The sequence below is a fragment of the Eucyclogobius newberryi genome, unplaced genomic scaffold (assembly GCF_026437365.1).
Source record: "Eucyclogobius newberryi isolate DKJ021-1_F unplaced genomic scaffold, fEucNew1.0.hap1 SCAF_2, whole genome shotgun sequence".
Lineage (NCBI taxonomy): Eukaryota > Metazoa > Chordata > Actinopteri > Gobiiformes > Gobiidae > Eucyclogobius > Eucyclogobius newberryi.
In genome coordinates, this window is record NW_027315834.1 from 28,923,148 (window position 1) to 28,949,913 (window position 26,766).

The 26,766-nt window shown below is 39.2% G+C and overlaps 1 protein-coding gene across 1 annotated transcript; it reads left to right on the forward strand.

Annotated features, from left to right (window-relative positions):
* The first annotated feature begins 114 nt into the window (after positions 1-114).
* ano6 (anoctamin 6) lies at positions 115-26,754 on the forward strand. Its single transcript, XM_072454925.1, has 20 exons — positions 115-389; positions 3,405-3,475; positions 5,492-5,620; positions 6,850-6,915; positions 7,616-7,903; positions 9,844-9,957; positions 10,035-10,150; positions 12,543-12,677; positions 13,249-13,354; positions 13,476-13,536; positions 13,964-14,109; positions 15,710-15,787; positions 15,858-16,086; positions 16,673-16,842; positions 17,575-17,672; positions 17,752-17,888; positions 20,656-20,861; positions 21,850-22,046; positions 24,264-24,369; positions 24,456-26,754. The coding sequence occupies exons 1-20, from the start codon at positions 305-307 to the stop codon at positions 24,669-24,671; spliced, it is 2,754 nt and encodes a 917-aa protein (XP_072311026.1). The 5' UTR covers positions 115-304; the 3' UTR covers positions 24,672-26,754.
* Positions 26,755-26,766: the final 12 nt, after the last annotated feature.

Genomic DNA, 26,766 nt, shown 5'->3' on the forward strand with positions numbered 1-26,766 from the left:
ACGTATATGAATCTGCATAAGTACAGACTAATATCATGAGTTATTACCATGTTGTCAGATGTAGTTGTGGGCGTGTTTGTTCTACAGTAACTCCCCCCGTCCGTCTCATGGACCCCACCCGCACACTTTCCATTCTCTCAAGTCACAACTTGACCAAGAAAACTCTGCGTCTGGGTCGATGTTGAGAAATAAAGACAACTATGAACAACGAATTCCGTTTACGGCAGCTTTGAAATAGCCAGAGAAGAGTTACAGCCGGTTACAGCCCAGTGGAGTTTGAACGTGACCTGAAAACAAAGTAACTATGAACGGGAACGACGAGCTGGAGATGGACTCTGTGTCTGACACCGAGGAGGACACTGCCATTGGCATGATCGAGGAAGAAATAGGTAAGAAAACTACTTTACAGTCGTGCACAATGGACTTTTCGTGAGTGTGCCTGGACATGCGCCACTGCGGAGGAGTTTGGCACATTTTGATTTGTTTGAAAGTAACAATGAGCTTTTAAACACTGAATCTACTGCCCATGATCGTTATGAAATCAGTTTAAAAGGCGAAAAACATGTCATCAAATCATTTCAGATCTACGTAACACATTATTTTTGGGAGCATCCTCCCCGAACTTCCATTATGTCATTTTAACTAAACCAGTCACGTTTAGACTGAGACTGTGGTACATTCAATACATCAACATTGGGACTTAACCAGAACAAAACACGAATTAATTCTTCTCTATATCAGGACTAAACAAGGACTAGAACAGGACCAAACTAAGTCCACATCAGGACAAAACAAGGACTAGAACAGGACCAAACTAAGTCCACATCAGGACAAAACAAGGACTAGAACAAGAGCAAACTAAGTCCACATCAGGACTAAACAAGGACTAGAACAGGACCAAACTAAGTCCACATCAGGACAAAACAAGGACTAGAACAGGACCAAACTAAGTCCACATCAGGACAAAACAAGGACTAGAACAAGAGCAAACTAAGTCCACATCAGGACTAAACAAGGACTAGAACAGGACCAAACTAAGTCCACATCAGGACAAAACAAGGACTAGAACAAGAGCAAACTAAGTCCACATCAGGACTAAACAAGGACTAGAACAGGACCAAACTAAGTCCACATCAGGACTAGCATGAGCTTACAACAGTTACAACACCCAGACACACTTTAGTACACAAGAGAACTTACTTGAACACAGTAGCTCACACAATGTAACACAATATATTAACAAAGAACAAATAATAAACAAAAAAAAAATACACAATAATAACTAAAGTTGCAAAAATAGCTAATATACTCATGTCAAATAAGGTGCAAATACTGTTACATAGAGGTATTTATCGTGAACATGTGAGGTAGTGTATGACAAACCACTTTCAATCATTCATTCCAACTGGATAAAAATGGTTGAAGGTTTCTCTGATTTGGAAAACATTTGCAGGATCTGTAGTATTTAATTAGAAAAGCAATTCAGCAAAGTAAGACTATTATTGTCATTCGATATGATGCAAGCATGCACACAAATAAAGATGCAAGCATACATGCATAATTTATTCTACTTTCACATACATCTTAAACCTAAAGCAAAACTACAATTGTGAATACTAATTTGCACAGTCCAGATTGTATGTCATTCACTTCTCTAATCTAGCCCGTTTTACATTCCTGACACTGCCAACTCGTCAGGCGGTCAAACCCCTTTTTGTTTTTGACGCAGATGTCGCAGCTCTGAGTCCACGCTTGAGGAATGTCAAAATGTACAGTTCCCGCTCATAATGGGACACGTGTAGTCTTCATTTCATGCTTTATAGAGCGTGGTAAAAGTGGCACAAAATGAGAAATAAACAGCTCGATGATGATGTAGACAGATCACAAAAAGGAGCGCGTTACAGTATTTAACCTGACATGCATGAAACTGTGAAAAAGCCATATTAACTTACATTCACTGTGAGTTAATGCTGTGTGAAACAAAGCAGACGCCTCTAATTCACTTTGACGCTCTGCTCTCCGAAAGAGGAAATGGCACTGCGTCTTCGTCTGTGGCAAGAGCAAACAGCTTGGTTTTGCCCACTGACATACTTTTCAAACGCATTGCTCTTGTATGATATCACACGCGGTGCTATGACTCAGTGGCCATTTTGTGCATCTTTCAGTCTCGTAAAAACACTCCAGAAATACAGGATGCCAGGAGCAAATTAACATGAATTTGTGTTAATTTGTGTGCTATTATGAAGAAGACTATGTTGGTTTCAGGACTAACAAGTTTTGCAACGTGACCACAGCATAGATTACTACAGTTTCTCTCTTTTTTATACTAAGAATAAGCTCAATACTGATGGTGAGGTAAAAAGATGATAAAAGTGCAGTTTGTTTAGATAATAGTCTTTTTCAACACTGAATAATTGTACTTTCTTATTTCACCATGAGGATTTGTACTACTGATAAAGCTAAAGCCTCAAGTTCATTCTACAACTGTTCAGGAAAGGCCACATTTTGCCCTGTTAATGTGATTTTTTTGCATCAATACTTGCTTAAACGTGTATCTCGTTTGGATATTAGTTTCAGTATTGATTAGTTTCTGATTTTTGATACTTTTGACAACATTAGTGTAGATAGTAGGACAAGGAGTGGAACAAAAAATGATCGGATAACTATATTCTACATCCATCTGAAATGTGCACTTGTTTGTTATTATGCAAAAAGTGCAATATTTTGATATACTTGTTGACAGTAATAAATTAAGTTCAATAAAAAACATTAAAAAATATCCTAAATTAGAAGTCGAACGTGTCAAAATAAACAGTTAACCAAAACAAGACAAATAAAACTTAATAATCACCTTTAAAATCTGCCTTTTTTACATTTTACTTTAAAAAAACAGTACATTTCTATTTCAAGAGAGATATATATTTAGTTTTATATTTTTGTGATGTATTGCCATTACAAATAGCAAGTCTGTTGTTTTTAGTATTCCCCTGGTGTTACTAGGGCCAAATTTAGGGCAAGTTTCCTCTAAGTTTTTTACTTTAAATTGAAAAATGGCAGAGGATTCCTATATCTGTTGTTGCACTGCTACAGGAAAGAGCCAACTATGCATTACAAAGCACACGTTACCAAATCCTGCCACAACTTAACCACAACAACAACAACAACAACAACAACAACTTAATGTGAGGGTGGTGGTCAGAAGAGACAGAAGAAAAGTGCTTTGTGCAAATGAGGGACGGACCACTAAGTTAATGTTTGTAATGTCTGTGTTCTAGCCTCATAGTGCAAGTCTTAACTCATTAAAATAGACAAAAAGAAAAATGAGCCGCTCAGATTATATGACAATATGTTTAATTGCTGTATGCTGAAACAAAAACTGACTATGAATCTGTTTTTTTCGTCAGTTTACCCGCAGGAGTTTTTACCGACATATCACAGTATTAAAGAAGGAGCCGTAATGGCCAAAGCAATAGAGGTGAGTGAACGTTTGGTTCATCTTTAGTGTTCCACAGGAGGAAATTTAACTAAAAACAATACAATACAGCAGATAATTACCGAGTAATTAAACACAGAGTGTTGAGTGTGTTATCAGCAGCTCATTTTTGAATATCAAGCCTCGTGTTGTTGCCATCGGTAATTGAACATCGGAGTAACTGTCTTTTTGTGTGAAAACTGTGAAAGTAGGACTGGGAGATATTGAAGAGAAAAAAAAAGTTTTTTCCCCCCTTATATTGATCGATCTTGATTTTCTATTCGTTTTAATTTCGTCTTTTCAAAAACAATGTAAAGGTGGCTTTTAATAATTATTTCTTGAATATAAACTACCGTAATCTGTATAATCTTTTAATCTGTGCCATTTAAAACAAATTATATTACAATTTCTTCCTCAACAGTCTGACCTCTGCTCAAAACCACATGCTTTTATTGACAGATGATCGACTGTGGACCTCTTGATTCAGAAAAACCTCCTAAATAATTGCTAACGAGTCGATCTCGGTTTGTCAATCTCTGGATTAATTGCCCAGTGAAAGGATTTTGTATCATTGTGTGACATGAAGAAGGCGTTCAGCCACAAAGGGGTTAGATGAGGAGCAAATCATTAGTAATTTAATATATAAACAAGGGCTTTTATTGTGAAAGATCCTGTAATACTCTCTGCTTTGAAATCGATACGGGTCAAAGATCACAAAGAACTGCACTAAATGTTGCACGGATTACATTAAAGGTCCCATAACATGCAAAATCGACTTTTCAGAGCTTTTAACCTTCTTACATTGCTATTTGTGCTTCATATATGTACCCAGAGTGTTTTTTTGATTGATTCCCGCAGTGTTTAGCTATATTACAGACTATCTCCTTTCCTCGAATCTCCAAACTGATGGGGGGTGTCTACAAGACCGCGTCATAATCACAGGCACGCGTAATCATCCCCCCTCCCTCTCCCCCCTCTCCAAAGTAGTGTTGATCTGAAGTTCTATCGTTTCTCACTCAGTCGCGCGACAGGAGCAGCGCAGCGCGGAGCAGACAGCTGTGGGGCTACGTCACGGGTGGGCGGGGCACACACGCGCTCTCTGAGACTACGTCACGGGTTGGGCGGGAGAGCCAGATCGCTCTTTGCAAGGGTGGGGGCGAATATCAAACCAAGCCGTCTGCATTTCCGGGTTGGTGAGGGGGTCCAAGGTCTGGGTGATATTTCTTAACTATTATGTTAAGGGTGTTGCACAACCCTTATTATTATCAATTATACACTTAGGATAGACTACGAAACGTAAAAAAGGCACGTTATGGCACCTTTAAAGGTGGTATGGACGATTTTTCGGCGATTTGAGAACGCAGGCGGAAGTGTGCATGCGCACTCCCCCGTGCAGACTGATACAACACACACGTGCGTTTGTTTATTAGCGCAACGGAGCGCATCGCATCTCTCGTCTCCCGTAGATTTCTGTCCACTTCTGCGTCAGCTCGAACTGTCTTTCTCAGTCTTCATTTTGCACATTGAGGGAACTATATTATGATAGATCCATGCGCTTAGGCACACGGAAACGTGAGCACGAACCGCACACTGCTGCAGGTGAGCGGTAGGTGCGTTTTATGATTGATACGTGGCAGGACAAATGATTTATCCACGCCACGAGGAAATATGATAAAAAATTTGCTGAAAAAAATCGTCCATACCACCTTTAATTGGATTTTTCACCCTTGTGAGCAGAAATACATTCATCATTGCGCAATTATAATCCTTTTACTAATGGGTGGCACTTGTTTCCATCCGTCTTGCCTTTGTAATGTTTACCATACAATAAGACAGTCCAGGATCAAGCCAAGGTGCCACAATGTTAGCCACTCCCTCTTGTGTGTTTGGTCCACACCGTTCCTCTGACAGAAGGAGCTCGGACTCTCTCTGCACAAAATGTATGGGACCATGGAAAATGAGGAGTACCAGTTCCCCCCGGCCGATTTACCCGACAACGGTCATTCTTTTTGCTCACAGGTCGAGTTCAACGGCAAAAAAGACACGCTTTTCTTCAACGACGGCACGCGGAGGATCGACTACGTTCTGGTGTACGAGGACGAGGACAAGAAAGAGTTTGAGAAGAGGCACAACTTCGCCAGACGTAAGGTACAGAAAAGATCTCCCATTGAAATAAAGTTTTATTTCTAAAGCTCTTTGCTCATCGATGTGTTGTAAAAGTTAGATTTGAGTGACATGTTTTAATAAAGTGATCAGCGTTACATTTTTATTCCTACTTAACTACAAATATTTTTTAGATTTGAGCTTCTCTTATTTGATCTTTACTTTTCCATGAGACCACGTTACATTAATATTGTCTGACATTTGTATTTGTACAGGGAGTTTCCATTTGTTTGATCAAAGTTCCAAACATATATCAATAATAAGAAATGCACATGGTTTTGGTTTAGTTGCTGGTAACAAATGATGATTATTATGATCATTCTTCTTCATTTTAGGTGAGAATAGCTTCAGTTTTCCAGACTAGCCTGCGGTTTGCGTGGCAACACGTTTCTAACCTCGACTTGCATCACCGTGTGGTTTGTCTGTCGCACTCACTGTGATCCAACAAACTGCAATGTGTTTGCTATATCAAAATGCGGCACAAATTCATTTATTGTAAGATTGAACACAGGCCTCAACACACTGACCTCTAATATTGACTTTGTATCATTTATTAAATGATTGTTTTCCAGTTTAATCTGCGTAGTCCGTGTTAAATGAGCTGCAGCGGCCTGTAACCAGCACGCCCGCTGTAGCTCGCACAGGACCGTCAACAGTGACTAACAACATCAATAATCGTGACACTAAAATTTGATATCGTGACGTCCCTAATTGCGATAAAAAACATTACGATTTAATGATTATTCCCAATTATTGAGTGTGACTAAACAAGCAGGAAATCTTTCATTTTCTTTCATTCCCGTGGTCTAACGTGTTACTGTTCCTCAAGTTTGTGACCTGCTTTATGAAACGGACTTTCTGAAAGACAAAAGAAAGTTAAATATGGCAAAAATAGCCATTAAAAAGATATATTTACATTTAGGTCTATTTTGGACAATATATTGAACTTCTAAAATTATTTTTTGTCCTTTCAATTATTTTTTGACCTGAATAATCAAGAATATTCTGCTTTAGAATAGACTTTCACATTAAAACTGCAAAAAAGTAAACATTAAAAATATGTAGCTTGTTTTATTTGACCTTTTGTGACATGAAACTAAATTTAACATCACCTTATTGCTTTTAAATTTCTAATGAATTTCAAAAGATTAGATCAGAGTTAATTCAGAATCACAATACTTAAAAATCTTTTATTTCTTTCACCTTGTCTTTAGAGACGCAGAGAGTATTTTGAAGCCAGCCTGATGAAGATGGGGATGGAGCTGGAAGCCACGCGATCGGTGAGTGAAACATCCACTGTTTTGGTTTAACATTTAGAGCTCTGTGATTATAAGAGTGTAAAAAACATTGTCTGTTTTGAAATATTGCAAATATTTCTATATTTTTTTCAATTATAATTTATATTCAAGTTGGCTTTGAATGTTCAATCCAATCTGACTATATCTATAACAGAGATGAACTAAGATTATAAAAGGTTTAAAACAAAGTAAAATTGTTAGAAAATGTAAAAAAGTACCATATTTTCCAGTCTATAAGTGGCACCAGCCAAAAAATGCATAAAAGAGAAGAAAAAAACATATATAAGTCGCACTGGAGTATGAAATGCAGTTGCAAGTGTGAAAATAACAAATAATATCACATATAAGTCGCTCCGGAGTATAAGTATAAATATTTAAGTATAAGCCGCACCCCGGCCAATACTACGAAAAAAGGTGCGACTTATAGTCCGGAAAATACAGGTCTAACAGGTTTAAACTAAGTAAAATTGTTAGAAAATAAGAAAGAAAGAAAAAAGGATAAGTTCATAAATATTTAGCTTGTGAAATACAAATTGTTTTATTCCAGAAATTCCTGTAAAAGTTTTATATTACATCATATTATTTGTTTTACTTTTTATTACTATGCTTTATTGGTACCAGTATTCTCTCAGTTAACCCCTTTCCTCTTCCTCCATTGAACCGCTGCGTTGTGTTTTCGAAGGTTGTGGACGAAAAGCTGATGTTTGTCAAAATCCACATGCCGTGGGACGTCCTGTGCACATACGCCGAGGTCCTGCACATCAAGATGCCCATCCAGCCCAACGACCTGTCCTCTCGACCGTCCGTCTGGAGATATTTCTCTTGCATCACCAAAGCGTTCAACCCGGACGAAGACCTCATCCACAAAGAGGCCGAGTTCTTCACCGCTCCGTTCGAGAAGGACCGCCTGGAGTTCTTCCACATGGGGGACAAAGACATGTTTTTCACACCGGCCATGAGGAGTCGCATGGTAAGATGTGTTTAAGTACTTTAACGTGTAAATTAAAGTCTCATATTTGACTAAAAACTAGGGCTGTGCTCAATATATCGATATTGTGATATATTGTGATGGACTTCTTGGCAATAAGTGTATCGATTCAGGGATGAAGTGTATCGTAATACACTTAATATACATAAAGTCATTAGACATTTCCGAGATCTACACTTGTGAACCTACAGACTGCTGAATCTGAGGAGCTGAAAATGTGACTTAATTATGGAACAGTTGTATTCTCATATTAAGGACAGAGTGAATGTGAAATTCTAATGCATTTTGTTACTACTGCTTAATCAAAACATGATCATAGTAAACAGTTTTAAGGAATATCCATGAATCAGGACGTGTATCGTATCAAGTTCGCTGTATCGTATCAGTATTGTATCGTGAGGTACTAGGCAATACCCAGCCCTACTAAAAATGTTGGATCTTTGAAGAAATATAGGCCAAAGAACTCAAAATCATTGGTCATTGACTAGGTTTTTGATTATTTTGTTTATTATCGTGTTATGTATAAAGTAATAAGATAGAATGAACAATGAAAATGTCCACACATGGGGAAATTTCATTGTTGCAACGCAGGTATACAGAGGAAAAGAACAGATAACGTGTAGGAAGTTATAAACAAAACTCTTATAAACACCTATAGACAAAACCTCTCATGTCCTAATAAGGAATGGAGGGGGAAAATAAATAAAGTTAAAAATAAAATATAAAATCAAATAAAAACAGCTAGCGTAAGACAGGATAATACTAATAATCAAACCAATATTAGAATTTGTAAAGTTTAAATTGGCAATTTGTAAAAGTGGCAATTTTTATTCATTATTTATTTCTCCTCCCTCCAAACAACAAAAATCGGTGGTTGTTGTTGTGATGACGATGATGATGATGATGATGATGATGATGATGATGATGATGATGGTGATTATGTAAACAAGACCTGCTGAGGCTGCTAAGTCACTCAGAAAGGGTCCAGAGCAAAAGTAAACTGAATTCAGTCTACTGGATAAAAGTTTTAAGAGTAAACATGTTTCGCCACTGATCTGTCGGGTTTATCTTCACACGGGCAGCATTGTGTAAGGTGTTTCCTCACATGGGGCACATCATTATGTAGCATATTTGTTCTCTGGGACTAGCCATTACATTGTGGACATCACTTATGTAGAATTTTAGGTCGTTAATGTTCATATTTACCGTATTTTCCGGACTATAAGTCGCAAAGTAGCCAAAAAATGCATACTAGAGAAGAAAAAAAACATATATGTCACACTGGAGTATAAGTCACATTTTTGGGGGAAATTTATTTGACCAAGGACAGACATTTCATCTTGAATTGCAATTTAAAATAATAACAGATACAGAACAACACATGGATCTATTATATTATTATGGTGAATAGGTGTACGTATGCTAATGTACACCTTCAGCTACATGAGGCACAGACAGAACTGTGGTAAGTGTCTGGTATGTTAACGTAACATATTAACAGTTATTCAGATAACTATAAGATAAAGAACATGCTAACAAGTTTACCAAAGCATCAGTATTACCCCAAATCACTAAATCCATTCAATTCTTCTTCCTCTGTGTCACTTCTAAACAACTCCACAAACTCCAGAGGTAGAGGAAGTGCAGATTCTTCTTCTGTGTCACTTAGAGCCTAGAGCGCCCTCTTGTGGTTGTCAGTGTGAAAATAATCAACATGTTAAATGCGGTTGCCAGTGTGAAAATAACGAATAATATCACATATAAGTCGCTCTGGAGTATAAGTCGCACCCCGGCCAAAACTATGAAAAAAGTCTGGAAAATACGGTATATTTATGCTTTTTTGCGCCGTTCTTTTGTTGACCACGTTACATGTGGAACAAGCAATAATCCTTTAGACTGAATGAACATGTGTTTTGTTTTAGGCCTTCTACATTCTTAGCCGTGCGCCCTACGAAGTACGAGGGAACATTAAGAAGTTTGGCATCACTAAACTCCTGGACAGTGGCGTGTACAAAGCTGCTTACCCACTACACGACGTAAGTGTTGAGTGTCGTACACAAGTCACATTTAGGCCCCCTGTATTTCATTCTTTTCGTTTCATATCGTTTTGTAGTGCAGGTTTAACGTAAAGTCCATTGAAGACGACTGTCCCAATGAGAGATATCTTCTGTTTCAAGAATGGGCCCATCCCAAAAGCTTCTACAAGATGCAGCCACTCGACCTAATAAGGTACGACATGTTACAGTCAAGTCGCAGCGGTGCAATAGACAGTAATAATGCACGTACGATTGTGTAAGTGTCTAATTTAACCATATTATCGAAGCAACCTGAATGTGATTCTCATATTAGATGGATCAGATTAGATTTTTTCTTTGTTTTTTTCTGTTTGACTCTCTTGTAGAGGAGATTCTGAATATACATGGGACTTCCTGGAAGTCAAAGTATAAATTAATGAAAAGAAGGGGAATTTTTCAACATTCTCTTTAACCAGTACATTACATTTTCTGATTTCTATAAATAAGAAATGTGTGCAGGTGCCCTCTAACTAATTAGGCCCGAGCGCCACAAGCTGGCGAGAGGCCTATTAATCTCGTAAGGCCGTGCGAAGCACGGCTGCGAAAGTGCGCACGTAGTGCGCACGAAATCGAGCGCGAAGCGCTCGCCCACTTCCAAACACTCACTAACGCACTCCTTCACTCACGCACGCCCCGTGCATACTAATTAATAGTAGGAAAATGGAACATTACCGTTGTAAACGGGCGAAGCCCGTGCAAAAGTGCGCACTAAACGAGCACTTTAAATTGGGATGACGACCGCGAAGCATCCCAAAATGAGTGCCATATAAAGCACTCATTTGCCCTAAGTAGCTCACGAATACGTTCCCCATCTCTTGCATGTTCCATGCATATAAGCATGTAATGCAAAAATTGAACATTATTACTGTATAGAGGGCCAAAAACACAAAGTGGGCGGAGCCCACTCAAAATTAACGAAAGTACCCGTCAGTGACCAGGGACCCACACCATGAGGTAGGAAAGCGCGAGCGCTTTCCGAAAATGTATAGTTTATGATATTTGAAAAATGGGAAACATTGTTTTCGCATCGGAATATTCTTCTTCTTCTTCTTCTTCTTCTTCTTCTTCTTCTTCTTCTCGGGACCAACCCCCCTATTTTTCACCCAGTGAACATTGACGAAAAGTCACAAAAATGTTCACACCTCTAAAAATCGTGCCTCTCTACATTCTGGCTATTTCCCTTTTCTAAAATAAAAAGAATTGGCGCGTCAGCGCCCCCAAATGTACCAAAAATGCATTGAGAGATGGGAAATGACCCAAAAAAAATCTGATCGTAGAATCATGAAATTTGGCGCAGAGGTAGATGGTGACAAGAGAAGTAAAAAATATTATTACGGCAACGCCGTCCGCCCAACCAAATGTCGGCCATATTGCTTCAAAAATGGCTAAACATGATTTTGGAGTTTTTCCAAACGTCGTACTTTTACGAACTCCTCCCAGGGCGTTGGCCCTAAAAAGCTGAAATTTGGTGAAAATGCTACTGAGGAGTGGGACATCAAAAGTTATCCAAATTACATTGATACCTCTCACGGTCTCTGTGCGGCGAAGCCGCAAACTGTAGCTAGAATTTCAGAAATCTCCCATATTTAAAATTTCTGCCGTTTGCGCAGATAAAGTCCGAATTGCGTCAAATTAGAATCAGTTGTTAAACTCTTTGCCCTAAACCCACTTGAAGTGAAATAAATTCATTTGGCGCCACAGCGCCCCCTACAGATTTTATATGGAGGTTAAATGTTTAGTTTTGCGAAATTATATGAAATTTGACACACAACTCAATTTTAGCATCCCCATCAAAAAAGTCAATGAGAGCCATGTCATAATTGTTATGGCGTTGCCGTAACGATGACCGAAACCTTCCATGTTATTCCAATGGGGAAATCGCCAGAACATGTTTACACTTTAGACTTTCACAAACTCCTCCCAGGGCATTAGCCCTATTAACCTGAAATTTGGTGAGACTCATCTTCAGGGGTGGACCATCAAAAGTGATCCACATTTTTATTCAAAGAGTCACGGTGTCTGTGCGGCAAAGCCGCACATTGTGCCAAGAATTCAAAATAAAATTGCTTTTTGATGGTAAAACAAAGGGGAGAAGATGTGACAGCGTCACAGATTCAGCAGTAGGCGCAATAAAAGAACAATTGGGGCGCGTTAGCGCCCCCTCCTCTTGCGGCGTGGCGGCGGCGTGGCGAGGGCCGATCATTGCCGCTTGCGGCTATATTTTGTATTGTTCCTATATTCCTTTTCTGTACTTAAAAATGTTACTAGTCAATGTTATTCCCTTGATTGCACAGTCCCGGTAGTACCATGTAGTATTTGTGTTTGTATTACAGTATGTACTTGACGTATGAAGTAATAGGCCTACATTCATGTTGTATTATTTATATTTAGGTACGAATTGTTGTACCAGATACTAGCTTCAAAGCCCATGTTTAATATTGCTCAGTCTTTATTCCCATCAAAATTAGTTTGAGGCTATTGTGATTTCAAGGTCTTTTAAAAATCGTCAAAAAACAGCAAATGACAAAGTGTTTTCTGTTCCGTAGGAAATATTACGGAGAGAAGATTGGCATGTACTTTGCCTGGTTGGGTTTCTACACGATAATGCTGGCCGTGGCCGCTGTGGTGGGACTGGGCTGTTTCATCTATGGATACAAGACTCAAGAGACCAGCACCTGGAGGTTCACGCTCACATAAAACTAATCACTACTAGAACGTTTTCTGATCTAACACCTTAAAAACAAAAAACACAGTTTAGACCTGTACATCATTTCTGTCCCTCGAGAGCAAGTTTACCAAAAGCATCAGTATTACCCCAAATCACTAAATCCATTGAATTCTTCTTCCTCTGTGTCACTTCTAAACAACTCCGCAAACTCTGGAGGTAGAGGAAGTGCAGATTCTTCTTCTGCGTTAGTTAGAGCCTAGAGTGCCCTCTTGTAGTTGCCACAGTGAAAATAATCAACATGTTAAATGCAGTTGCCAGTGTGAAAATAACAAATTATATCACATATAAGTCACGGAGTATAAGTCGCACCCCGGCCAAAACTATTAAAAAAAGGGTGCGACTTATAGTACGGGAAATACAATAGACACATCTAAATGAATAAATGCGAGTTAGATCAGTTTAATACCATATTGCGGGACATTCTAGCCAAAGTAGATGACAAACGACCACCAGAAAAGTTACATTGTGCTCAGTGAAGCTTTGCAATATGTTCTAAATCACTACTGCGTGTCTCGTTGCCGCAGTAAAGAGGTGTGCGACCCAGAAATCGGAGGGCAGATTGTGATGTGTCCACAGTGCGACAAACACTGCAAGTACTGGAGGTTGAACAGCACGTGCGAGTCCTCAAAGGTGAGAGAGAACTGACAGTCTCAAGGCAAATTAAAGCCGTTGCGCTGGCGTCAAAGCGTCACGTGGTTTGCGTGAGCGGTCGAATCATTATTTATGTCTGCTCTTCTTTTTCTCTTTCTAGAAACTTTGTATATTTGACAATTTTGGAACGCTTGTATTCGCAGTTTTCATGTCAATATGGGGTGAGTTTTTTGTAATCTAGTGAATCTTACTTATAATATCAGCACAGGCATTGTTGATTGCCAGAATTTAAGCTTATGTGATTATTTTTTTCATTCTTATGTATATTGTTACCTGAATAATAACAATTATAAATGAGTAAATAAGGTTTGAGCCTGGATTTTTTAAAATTTCAATACTCTAATGCAGTTTGTATGTTGCTGTTTCCTTTTTGACATATTTTTTACATATTTAGTGTGTCATTTCCTGCTCTTGTCCGTCTCCTTCAGTTTGTATGTTGTTGTTTCCTTTGTGACACGTTTTCTACATATTTAAAGTGTGTCTTTTCCTGCTCTGGTCCGTCTCCTTCTGTTTGTAAATTGTTGTTTCCATATTTTCTACATATTTAAAGTGTGTCTTTTCCTGCTCTGGTCCGTCTCCTTCCTGCAGTGACCCTTTTCCTGGAGTTCTGGAAGCGTTACCAGGCGGAGCTCGAGTACGAGTGGGACACGGTGGAGTTTCTGGAGCAGGAAGAGCCGCCTCGCCCTGAATATGAGGCCAAGTGCATCTACGAACAGAAGAACCCAGTCACCGGGGTAACTGACGCTCACTAGTGGCTCCTGACCAGAGGTGTCGCAATATCACATTTTAGTGTTACAAATATTGTGAGAAGAAGTAAGACGATTTTACTGTTAGGCTACCCCAAATAAATTGTCTGTTTGCTGTAACCCGAGTGAACATTTTTCATCTGGCTCGGTCAGTAGGCAAATTCTTTTTTTTTTTTACTTTGAAGGCAAAAAAAAAGATCCAAATTTTGTCATTTTTTGAGTCCACCAGGGGTCAGGCTTCAACAGTCAATGACGGAAAACGTCTCTATCAACCCCATCAGGAGACTAAATCTCACGATTCTAAGATATTTCAATCGACCTTTTGTATGCCGCTATCCTTTATTTTGGTAGCTAAGGCGAGCGGGGGGAACATGCGGGGGACACGGGCGCCGCCATGTTTGTTGTGATGACACTACTGGGCGTGTTTCAATCCCAGAATGCATTTGCGTTAGTCAAATTTCACACCCTGACAGAGCCTGTCATTACTCTGGACATGAGAGTGGCGCCGACAGGGTTAAACCACCTTGTTAAAGGCAATATGACAACTTTTGTGCGCGCCCTGTTATGTTACAGACGTATGTGCAGGCCTGAAAATGATGATGTGCATGTGTTACGCTGTGCGTAATCAGACCTTTGAGATGAAAGTCAAGTTAACAAGTATGATAAAAATATTTGACACGGTGGTTCAGGACAGACTGGCCGGTGAGTCGGCGAAATAATTGTAAAATAAAAGATTTTGATGTTTTCTCAGCAAAATGCTGATATTTATTTTTCAGTCGGCTAGTTTCATAGCGGGTCGAAACAGACATATTATTTTGCTCAGCCTTATTTGCAACAGTTAAATCCTTAATTCCCTTTCATTGTCTAATATGTTCCTAACCAGCTTTCTGAAATGAACTTTCTGAACGATAAAATCAAGTTAATGTGACATAAACATCTATACAAATAAAACAGTTTACAGTAGGGTAGACGTTTTGGAGTAATCGATTTTAATATAATTACTACCGACTATTGCTTCCAGACAAATTACGGTTATTATATACTTTTTTAGGTCTTGGGATCATATTTTAACCTCTTTTAAAATAAGAAATTCCTATGTTGCAACACAGATTAGGCAGAGAAACAGATTAGGCACAGAAGTAAATAATAAAAAAATAGATAACTTCTTCTCTCAGATAAAGAATACCTCTTATACTGTTAATAAAACAAACACTATTTACAGCTGTCTATATTTTTAGTTTTGTGTTTTTGTGAACTTCTTTTGACTCCGTTTTCAGTAGTATTTGATCTTATATAACTAAGCACAATACTTAGATACTGCCCCCTCTTCTAAGTCTATTTTGAGAACTAAATCAAGTCTAATCTTATCTCATGTGGTATATTTTAAATGCAATCTTATGCCTTTGCGTGTCTTGAAAACCAATGAAATGCAACTAAAATCTCAAACTGAAGACAACGTTCAAATCTAGGCTTATACCAGTACATTTTACATTGATTACTTACTGTTTTTATTTGTTTGTATTGCGATTTCAACGCATCTTAAACTTGTCTTGATGAATAGTAACAATGAAAATGTATTATTATTCAGGTAAAGGAGAAAGTGCCTTATTCAACCTGTGGAAAATGTATGCGACTGTCAATAGGAATGGGGACTGTACTGTTCTGGGTAAGTTTTTACAAACCTATCGTCCCGTTTATTGAGCTCAAATGTATTCACTCCATTTCATATTCTTCAGATCATGTTGATTATTGCGTCGGTTGTGGCGATCACCATCTATCGACTGGCTGCTTTCTTCGCTTTTTCCACCACTCTCCGCAAAGAGGCCCTGAAAGAACTGGAGCCGCTGAAGGAGTACGTGACGCCGCAGATGGCCACTTCCGTCACGGCGTCTCTCATCAACTTTGTCGTCATAATGATCCTAAACATGCTGTATGAGCGAGTGGCCATCTGGATCACAGATTTCGGTACATTTTGAGTAAATTACCTCTGCTTTTCCTCTAAATAAAAATGTTCTCTTTAGTTTTCCTCTTGGTTTCTTATCTGACAGCTTTGAACTCAATATCTGTCTAGAAATAAATGTGTTCGTCCCTGGGGGGAATCACATTTAGACTTGATCGACTTCGGACTAAATGGGACTTTTAGTTTGGACTTTGTTTGCCTTAATTTTTCTTCTCTCCTTCCTTATATTTATTTTAATTTATTTTGTTCTCTCTGGTATTGTCCTGTCCTTTTATTTTAATTTGTATTCTTATTTTTATTATTTATTTTATTTTTTAAATATTTTTTTAATGTATTTTTATTAAAAAATTTCCCCAGAAAATTTTAATTAATCAAATAAAATAATAAAATTTCATGTTAATATTATTTGAATTGTTTATTCTACTTGACTAATATCTACTACATGTCATTTCATTGCCTAAAATCTATTTGTTTTTTTTTGTGCTGACACATTTCTCACACCTCATTCAAATAAACTTGCAGCCGACTAGGGTGTGTGACGCATATAAAAAACAGCCTTATAAATAACACTTTTGTATTGTTCTCGGACAGAGCTTCCTCGCACCCGGACGGAGTATGAGAACAGCCTGACTCTGAAGATGTTTCTCTTTCAATTTGTCAACTATTACTCCTCCTGTTTCTACATTGCATTTGCCAAAGGGAAAGCGGTGGGCTATCCCGGACAGCCGGTCTATCTACTGGGAAAATACAGGAATGAAGAGGTAAAGTCCATCCAATTCAATACTTTGTTACTTTTAAGTATGTGACCAAAAAGGGCTTCAAGATTGAAGAAATTACAGTTCGAATGTCCTCCAAAGTAAATTGAAAACACTACAATTCTTATCAATCTTCCTGTGTCTGTATTGGTGTTTGTTCTGTATAAAACCTGCTAACCTTGTAGTTTAGAGCTCTTTAATCTTTAATCGTTTTGCCTGACGAAGGCCTAGACGCCGAAACATTGCCTCTTCACCATTAAAATTTTATTTTGCAAGTTTGACAGTGTGCAGGATTTCTTTCCCTTTACAGTTCAGCGTCACGTACGCCCTTATCCTACGCACCTGGCACAGAACCTGATGTTCGGAGCACGTCTTGATTTCCAGAGCTCTTTAATCTGAAATGTTCAGAAACTCATACAATTTGTGTATTAATTTAATTAAAAAATGCATAATAGAGATGAAAAAAACATATATAAGTCACACTGGAGTATTAAATGCGGTTGCAAGTGTGAAAATAACAAATAATATCACATGTAAGTCGCTCCGGAGTATAAGTATATAAGAATAAATATAAGTGTAAGTCGCACCCCGGCCAAAACTATGAAAAAACGTGCCACTTTTAGTCCGGACAGGTAGTTAAAACATCTCTCAAATGCTCCTGGAAATGCACATGTAAAATCCACTCCGAAAATTGCTGCTAGATATTTCTCCTAAACTGTTCGGTTTCTTTTCGAACAGTGTGATCCTGGTGGTTGCCTCATTGAATTGACCACTCAGCTGTCCATCATCATGGGAGGTAAAGCTATCTGGAATAACATTCAGGAGGTCTTGTTACCGTAAGCATTAGACTCCCACAATATGATTAACTGTCCATGTAAAAAAGCTAACAGCGATATCCTGCTCTCCTCTCTGCAGATGGCTCAAGAACCTGTACGCCCGTCACTGCAGTGGTCAGAGCATCGCCTCGGACAAAGGATGCCCTCGATGGGAGCAGGACTACCGCCTCCAGTCCATGTCAAAATTAGGGCTTTTTTATGAGTACCTTGAAATGGGTGAGACATATTTTTTAACCTATTTAATCTATTTTTATATTAGATAGGTGTGAGACATAACATTGGTCAGTCTTGTTTCAACAAATACAGTAAATTGTCAGTTTTTTTCTATACACACTTACTGTATTTTCCGGACTATAAGTCGTACCTCGGCCAAAACTATGAAAAAAGGTGCGACTTATAGTCCAGAAAATACGGTATATATTTAACGTAAACAGTAGTGTAATGTAGTGTGGTCTATTTAAATATCCTTAAAAATGTTGAATGCAACTTTGTCTCTATGGAGGTGTTATTGCTTCCTTGGAATGTTCCACAAGATAAACTAATCTTGAGACAAGTTTGTGACGCCAACGACCGGGTTACAGTTCAGATCTGTGGAGAGCGTCCACTCGTAGCGAGATTGTATGTTTTACCCCATAATTATTCCGACAATCGCCACATGTGCCTGATCTCTGTTTACGACGAGTATAAGGGCCAACTAAGGAAAAAAAAACGCGCTGCACTACGAGAATAAAGTCATTAATTAATGAGAAAAAAGACGTTAATTAATGAGAAAAAAGTCGTAAATCAACGACATTAAACTCATTGAATAACGAGAAAAAAGTCATTAAATAACGAGAAAAAAAGTCATTAATTAACGAGAAAAAGTCGTAGTTTAGGCGCCGATTCAAAGTGACGTGAGCAGTTCACTTTCAGCACCACGGTCAGGACGCACAAGAACGGGCTTGGATGAGTTGACAGTTTAGAACTACATAAAAGCCTAAAATAGATGTTTAAAGTGTTTCCTGGCCTTTAAAATGATGTCTTACGTGTGTTTATTACAAGACAAGACACTGCAGTTTAGCAGCACCTTTCCTGTTACGCATCATTCACAAACTGTTGGATAAAGGCTTTACTTTCTCCATGATGTACCCGTAATGCACTGGGCGCCACAGCCGCCCGCAGACAGGAGGAGCAGCCTCGCTGTTATATTCACACATTATCTGGGTTCTCTGCTCCTCTAAGTTGATTGTCTACGTGGGCACTTTGCTCAGTCACTATTTTCACGTGCTCATTGTGTGCACTTAAAGGCGGTATGGACGATTTTTCGGCGATTTGAGAACGCAGGCGGAAGTGCGCATGCGCACTCCCCCGTGTGGACTGATACAACACACGTGCGTTTGTTTATTAGCGCAACGGAGCGCATCGCATCGCTCGTCTCCCGTAGATTTCTGTCCACTTCTGCGTCAGCTCAAACTGTCTTTCTCCGTCTTCATTTTGCCCCGTACACTGAGGGAACTATATTATGATAGATCCATGCGCTTAGGCACGCGGAAACGTGAGGAGGAACCGCACGCGGCTTCAGGTGAGCGGTAGGTGTGTTTTATGATTGATACGTGGCAGGACAAATGATTTATCCACGCCACAAGGAAATATGATAAAAAAATTGCTGAAAAAAATCGTCCATACCACCTTTAAGTTTTATGCCCGGATTCTAACCTTTTGTGATCCCTTGGACAAACTCAGTAAAACACACAGAACACAAACATCTGTCTGCGCTTCCTCTCAGCTCCTGACGCTCGGATCGTGTTTGGCACAGCCTAAAAGCGATATGTTTTACGCACACGCATCATCCATACATCATCCATACATCATTCATACATCATCCATACATCATCCAGATACATCATCCATACATCATCCATACAACATCCAGATACATCATCCATACATCATCCATACATCATCCATACATCATCCATACATCATCCAGATACATCATCCAGATACATCATCCAGATACATCATCCATACATCATCCATACATCATCCAGATACATCATCCAGATACATCATCCATACATCATCCATACATCATCCATACATCATCCAGATACATCATCCATACATAATCCATACATCATCCATACATCATCCATACATCATCCAACACCGGAGTACGTCATGTTACAGGTCCAGGACCTGACATGTGACACTGCACCGGGGAAATGATTGTTTGTGATGTCTAAAAGACCCGCATTATAAAGATCGACATCTATTGTGGGCATTTGTATTCACTTTTAACCAAGCGCCATTTGCGTCCTGGCGGTGGTGTGTTTGTGTAATGAAGACTCCACAGATGGATTGGACTCAGAGCAGATCAGCTTCAGAGCTTTAAACATACAAAACACAGCGCTGTTACTGGACTGTACCATTATGCAACACTGAGGGGGGAGCATGTAACATGGTGCTGAAAGTGAACCGCGTATCTGCCTTTATTCTCTTTAAATTATGAGATTTTCTTGTTATTTAATGAGAAAAAAAGTAATTAATTAATTACTTTTTTTCTCGTTAATTAACAAGAAAAATCTTGTTAATTAACGAGAAAAAGTCATCAATTAATGACTTTATTCTCGTAGTGCCCCGCATTTTTTTTTTTTTTTTTGGCTGTTGCACCTTATATATGGATTAATTAATATCTCGCAGCACCTGCCAAAAGATTACGAAGAAAAGTTCAACTGACTGACTTATCTGACCGTTTTGTTTGGCTTAATGCGCTTGTGTGCTTTATATATGAAAAAGGATAAAAATAGACCATTGATTGACAGCGCTCCTTATAATCCAGTGCGCCTTATAGTGCGGAAACTACGGTATATATCGGCCTGTTATATTTGCCATGTGTTAAATGATTAATTAACAATAGGTAATGATAAGAAGTCCCTTGAGATAACTCTCTTTTTGGGGGGATCTGGAGATGGGTCTTTTAACGGTGGGTGTCTCTTCGCAGTGATCCAGTTTGGCTTCGTGACCTTGTTTGTGGCCTCGTTCCCTCTGGCCCCGGTCCTGGCTCTTGTCAATAACCTGTTTGAGATCCGCGTGGACGCCTGGAAAATCACCACTCAGTTTCGCCGCATGGTGCCGGAGAAGGCCAGCACCATCGGAGCCTGGCAGCCCATTCTCCAGGGCGTTGCAATCCTCGCCGTAGCCACAAACGTGAGTTATGCATAACGATACCAGCCATTGAGCCACAAGGTTATTTCCGAGTCAAACGCGTACTTGAATCCAAACCATCCAAACCAAACTGGGGCAAATTATCTAAACCTGAACCACTTAATCAAGATGTTAACCAGGTCTACACTTCATGGACAGTACTAAATCCAAAATCTTTAGGCCTAAACCCACTTTGATTTAACAAGGATTTTAAGACAGAATCAATTCACAACCAAGACTGAAACTACAATTAAAGCCTTCTGCATTTTTGTCCTGATATTAAGCCCAATTTTCCTCTCCACGAGTTCGAGGAGGTGTGGCCCGGGCAGCGATTATTTGTCATTAAACTCCTCATGTCTGCGGGGTCAATGTGATTCTGTTACGACTCAAACTGTGAGGTTCTTACAACTTTCAGAGCAGCCAGACACAGCTAGGCTCCGTTGCCTAGTGACAAACCCTTAAACATCAGAAATAGCACAAACAAACTACCGTGACTGTAACAGGCTCCTCACCTCCAGTGAATATAGCGCTCTGCTGTATCCTTTATAAACACATGTTTCTTCTTTGTGCTTTATTTTGGCTCCAAGTCAGAGTGCGTGGAAAGACAGCTCAGGCTCGCCCTGTATCCTGGAGGATTTGTTATGATTACACAGCCAGTTTGACCATGTGACACTTGCACCGTCCCGCACTAGTCTTGTGTGTGTGGTGCGGCTGTGCTTCATGTGAGCGTGAGACTAATAATCGTTACAAAATGTGTCACATCTAAAAATTGCAGACGATTTTAATATCCTCTAATGTGCAGCTCTTGGCTATGCAGATGTCTATTCAGTTGACTCTAATAATCAGGGATACTCCACCACGACAAGAGTAAAACAAAAGTAAAACCCTGCGTACCAGAAGCAAACCTGCTGCTGACAACATAGATTATTAGACTTGATTAATTCAAAACAAATGTGTTTGTTGTGTTCTAATCTGACTTTCTGTCCGCCAGTCCATGATCATAGCCTTTACGTCTGACATGATCCCTCGCCTTGTGTTCTACTGGTCCTTCTCTGTGTATCCCTATGAAGAAAGCTACAATCACACGATGCAAGGCTACATCAACAGCTCCCTGTCCATTTTCAACGTCAGCGACTTCACCGAACAAAGTCGCCCTCTCAGCTCTGCCTACAACATCACCTCATGCAGGTGAACGAACGTCTAATGCGATTCATCTAATGTGATTCATCTAATGTGATTCAACGCTCATCTGTAGAGGAGGGAGAAGTCTGTTAAGTAGTATTTCTGTAAGATTATAAAGTACCGTATTTTCCGGAGAATAAGTCGCACCAGCCAAAAAATGCATAATAGAGAAGAAAAAAACATATTTAAAGGCGCAATGGACGATTTTTCGGCGATTTGAGAACGCAGGCGGAAGTGCGCATGCGCACTCCCCCGTGTGGACTGATACAACACACACGTGCGTTTGTTTATTAGCGCGACGGATCGCATAGCTCGTCTGCCGTAGATTTCAGTCTACTTCTGTGTCAGCTCGAACTGTCTTTCTCCGTCTTCATTTTGCCGGTGCACTGAGGGAACTATATTATGATAGATCAATGCGCTTAGACCCGCGGAAATGTGGGACGATCCGCACGCGGCGGCAGGTGAACAGTAGGTGCGTTTTATCATTGATACGTGGCAGGACTAATTGGCAGTCCACGCTACGAGGAAATAAGACTCAAATTTATGCCAAAAAAATCGTCCATTCAACCTTTAAGTTGCACTGGAGTATGAAATGCAGTTGCAAGTGTGAAAATAACAAATAATATCACATATAAGTTGCTCCGGAGTATAAGTATAGTATATAAGTATAAGATAAGATAAGATAAGATAAGATAATCCTTTATTGTCCCACATGGGGAAATTTCATTGGTGCAACGCAGGTAGATACAGAGATAGATACAGAAGAACAGATCACTTATAGGAAGTCTGAAAAACACTTTCAGTAGAAGATCTCCTATAAATAAATAAAAACTCCCATAGACAAATAAATAAATAAATACATAAATACCATTGCATGTGATCTCGACAGTAATTGCACATGAATATGTGTCACGACAGCACATAGATTGCACATGAATTTCACAGTAATTGCACATGAATCACAACAGTAATTGCACATATGACGGAATTGCACATGGTTAGGTCAGTATTGCGAGTGTTCAGTACTAACAGTTTTTGTTATAAAGTCTGACAGCAGCAGGAAGGAAAGACCTACGAAACCTTTCCTTCACACAGCGAGGGTGGATCAGTCTGTCACTGAAGCTGCTCTCCAGAGCGGACAGAGTGTCCTGCAGGGGACAGAGTGTCCTGCAGGGGACAGTGTCCTGCAGGGGGTGACACTCATGGTCCAGCATAGATGTGAATCTAGCCAGGACCCTCCTGTCCCCCACCTCCTGCACCGAGTCCAGAGCACAGCCCAGGACGGAGCTGGACTTCTTGATGACTCTGTCCAGCCTCTTCCTCTCCCTCTCTGTGATGCTCCCTCTCTGTGATATATAAGTATAAGACGCACCCCGGCCAAAACTATGAAAAAAGGTGCAACTTAAAGTCCGTAAAATACGGTAGTCACTTCTTCTAACACTCTTTAGACTAATATGAAAATGTAGATAAGAATATAGCATAATGTCGGTGTAATCTCTCATTCGTCCAGGCGTGTTCCATAGTAGAAAAAGCTTCAGTTGTAGTCATCTGGACTCAGTTAGAAAAAATCGACGTTTCAACTCTCATCCAAGAGTCATTGTCCTTTTATTGACAATGACTCTTGGATGAGAGTCGAAACGTCTATTTTTTCTAACTGAGTCCAGATGACTACAACTGAAGCTTTTTCTACAATATAGCATAATGTCAATTCATGGTTTTTGAAGTTACAAAAACAATATGCAAATCTTGTAATGTTTTTGTAAAATCTTTGAAACCAACTTTGAAACTCATTTTAAATAGACGAAAATGATCCAATTATCCAAAACATTTACTTCAAAATAATAGGAGATGTACCGTATTTTCTGGACTATAAGTCGCACTGAAGTATAAGTCGCACCAGCCAAAAAATGCATAATACAAAAGAAAAAGACATATATAAGTTGCACTGGAGTAAGAAATGCGGTTGCAAGTGTGAAAATAACAAATAATATCACATTTAAGTCGCTCCGGAGTATAAGTATATAAGTATATAAGTATAAAACGCACCCGGCCAAAACTATTGTCCGGAAAATACGGAATTAAAGTTTATTATAATGAAACTGTTATTGTACATTTCAAAATCTCTTCAAAAAATAGATGACTTTACAATATCTACGTTTACATCTGCCTTCAATTGTTAAAGCTGTATTGTTCTGGTCATATAATGTACTTGTTCTCTTTTAGATATCGGGATTTCCGGTACCCCCCTGGGCACGCTCGCGAGTACGAGTACACCGTTTACTACTGGCACGTGATCGCGGCCAAAATGGCTTTTATCATCGTTGTCGAAGTATGTATTGAAATAATCGAATGTAGACGAAGTCGTTTGACTGCGTCGTGGTGACTAAAAGCCTGTCGTTTTTGCTTTCTCCTCAGCATATCGTTTACTTCACCAAATTCATCTTGTCCTATCTGATCCCCGACATCCCTTACGCCGTCAAAGAACAAATCAAACGGGAGAAGTATTTGACCCAGGTCATTCTCCACGAGACCAACCTGAAGCTGGTGACCAAGCGTTTAAAATCTCCAGAAGATGATGTAGAGGAAGGAAAAATTCAGAAACTCTCGGCCGAGGAGCTGGATTTTGACTGATCGACTTGATTTTTTAATGTTACAGAGGATGTTACAGAGGATGTTACAGAGGATGTTACAGTACGGTGAGGTGTAAAGAGCGCTCAGGGTTGAACGTCACAAACTTCACTAGTGTCCATAGAGATCCATCGGCAAAAACAATATGATAAAGTAAACAAAAGAGCTCTCAACCCGGAAAGCTGCTTGGTAAATACACACCCACTGCACTATATTGTCAAAATACATGCTAAGTTTAGTGTTTAGCATGTTAAAATCTCCATTGGTTCAACGTTAGGCTAAAACTGGTTCCCTCTGAAATGTGACAACCCGATCCTGAGCTCTGTGGAGATTCTGTGCACTTTTTAGAAACGTAAAATGTGTAGAATTTTGGCACATTTATTATTTTTTGGAAAGGAAAAAAACTATATATTACGCCGTCCTTCTGAGCTCGTGTTATCTAGCGTTCACGAGATTTATGTGTGGAATCTCTGTAGTTACTGGGCCTGTCCTCGTGGAAAAACATCACAAAAATGTACTGTCGTTTTATTATTCAAACATGATCAAACATAATGAAACTCACGGTTTGTGTCAGTTTGAATAATAGCCTGGATAACAGTGTTATTTCCTCCTGTTCATTCAGTCGGGAGTGCTGTTGAAGCCTCTTTTGGGTGACTGTTGAAGACAATTGCATTTTAGTAGAACAATGAATTTACAATGAATTATCTTATCTTATGTTATCTTAATTTTTTACATGCAGTTTTATACAAGTGGTTCAAGATCGTTGTGCTGTTTGCTTAAAGACAATATTACACTCTATCAAATGGATTAGGAAAGAAATATACAGTATATATATTTTAATTGTTATTGTTATTATTATTATTATAATTTGTATTATTTTATTAACACACAGAAAATAGAACAGGACCAGAGAGCAAATAAAGAAAAGTACAAGTAGCACATCAAATTGAATTAAATAAAATTAGCATAAGACGTTAATACGTCTTATGCTAATTTTATTTAATTACATTTTTATATAATTAATAAAGTGCGTTCAGCGGGGCCTGTTGTTCACGAATGTGATGGCCGAGAGGCTTAGGCTTCTTCTAAAGCAGGACCCCCGGCACCTGAGCGCCCTGTACCTCTGTCCCGAGAGAAGGGGGGTGAGGCGTGCATGTAGTGGGCGAGTGGAGTTCTACAGAGAGTGCAATGTCCAAAGTCACTCAAATATGTCCATTTTCAAACTAAGTCTGAACTTATTTTTTTCCTTTTGTCAGTTATAATTTCAGTCCTGGAAATAACTTCTGATAAACTATGCTATGTTGTATTTAAATATTATTTTAGCTTTTATAACTGTCAAATAGATTACTTAAAATGTTATCTTTAAGCCATATGAACTGAAGAGTTTTGCCAAAATCCATCCATCCATCCATCCATCCATTTTCTACCGCTTGTTCCCTTTTGGGGTCGCGGGTGACTGGAGCCTATCCCAGTGACTTCGGGCCTTAGGCGGGGTACACCCTGGACAGTGGCCAACTTGTCGCAGGGCAAACACAGAGACATAGACGTTACAGACAGTTCACGCTCACATTCATTCACTAGGGCCAATTTAGAGTCACCAATTTTGCCTAACACATGCATGTCTTTGGATGGTGGGAGGAGCCGGATAACCCGGAGAGAACCCACGGTAACACGGGGAGAACATGCAAACTCCACCCAGAGAGATCATGTGATGTTGGTCTGGTCCGGGAATCAAACCCACGATCTCCTTCTTGGGAGGCAAGAGCGCTAACCGCCTTTGCCACCGTGCACCCTAGTTTTGCCAAAATCGTTTTACAAAATAAGACTGTTACTCATTTTGTTTCCACCTTTTTCTAGCGAATGCGACGTAATTTTTCTCTAAACTTTAAGCTGTTCACCACTGTAGTGTCTTCTTCTTTTGAAACCTAAATAATAACCTCTGTATACTATAGTGACCACTTGTTTTCTTATGATCATTTCTGTGGTATTATTTGTATTGTGAATAATGGTACTATAACCACTGTATTATAAAACAAATAGTGCCATACTTTTGTGTTAATAAAACACTTTTGTAAAAAAATAAAAATCTGTGATTTTC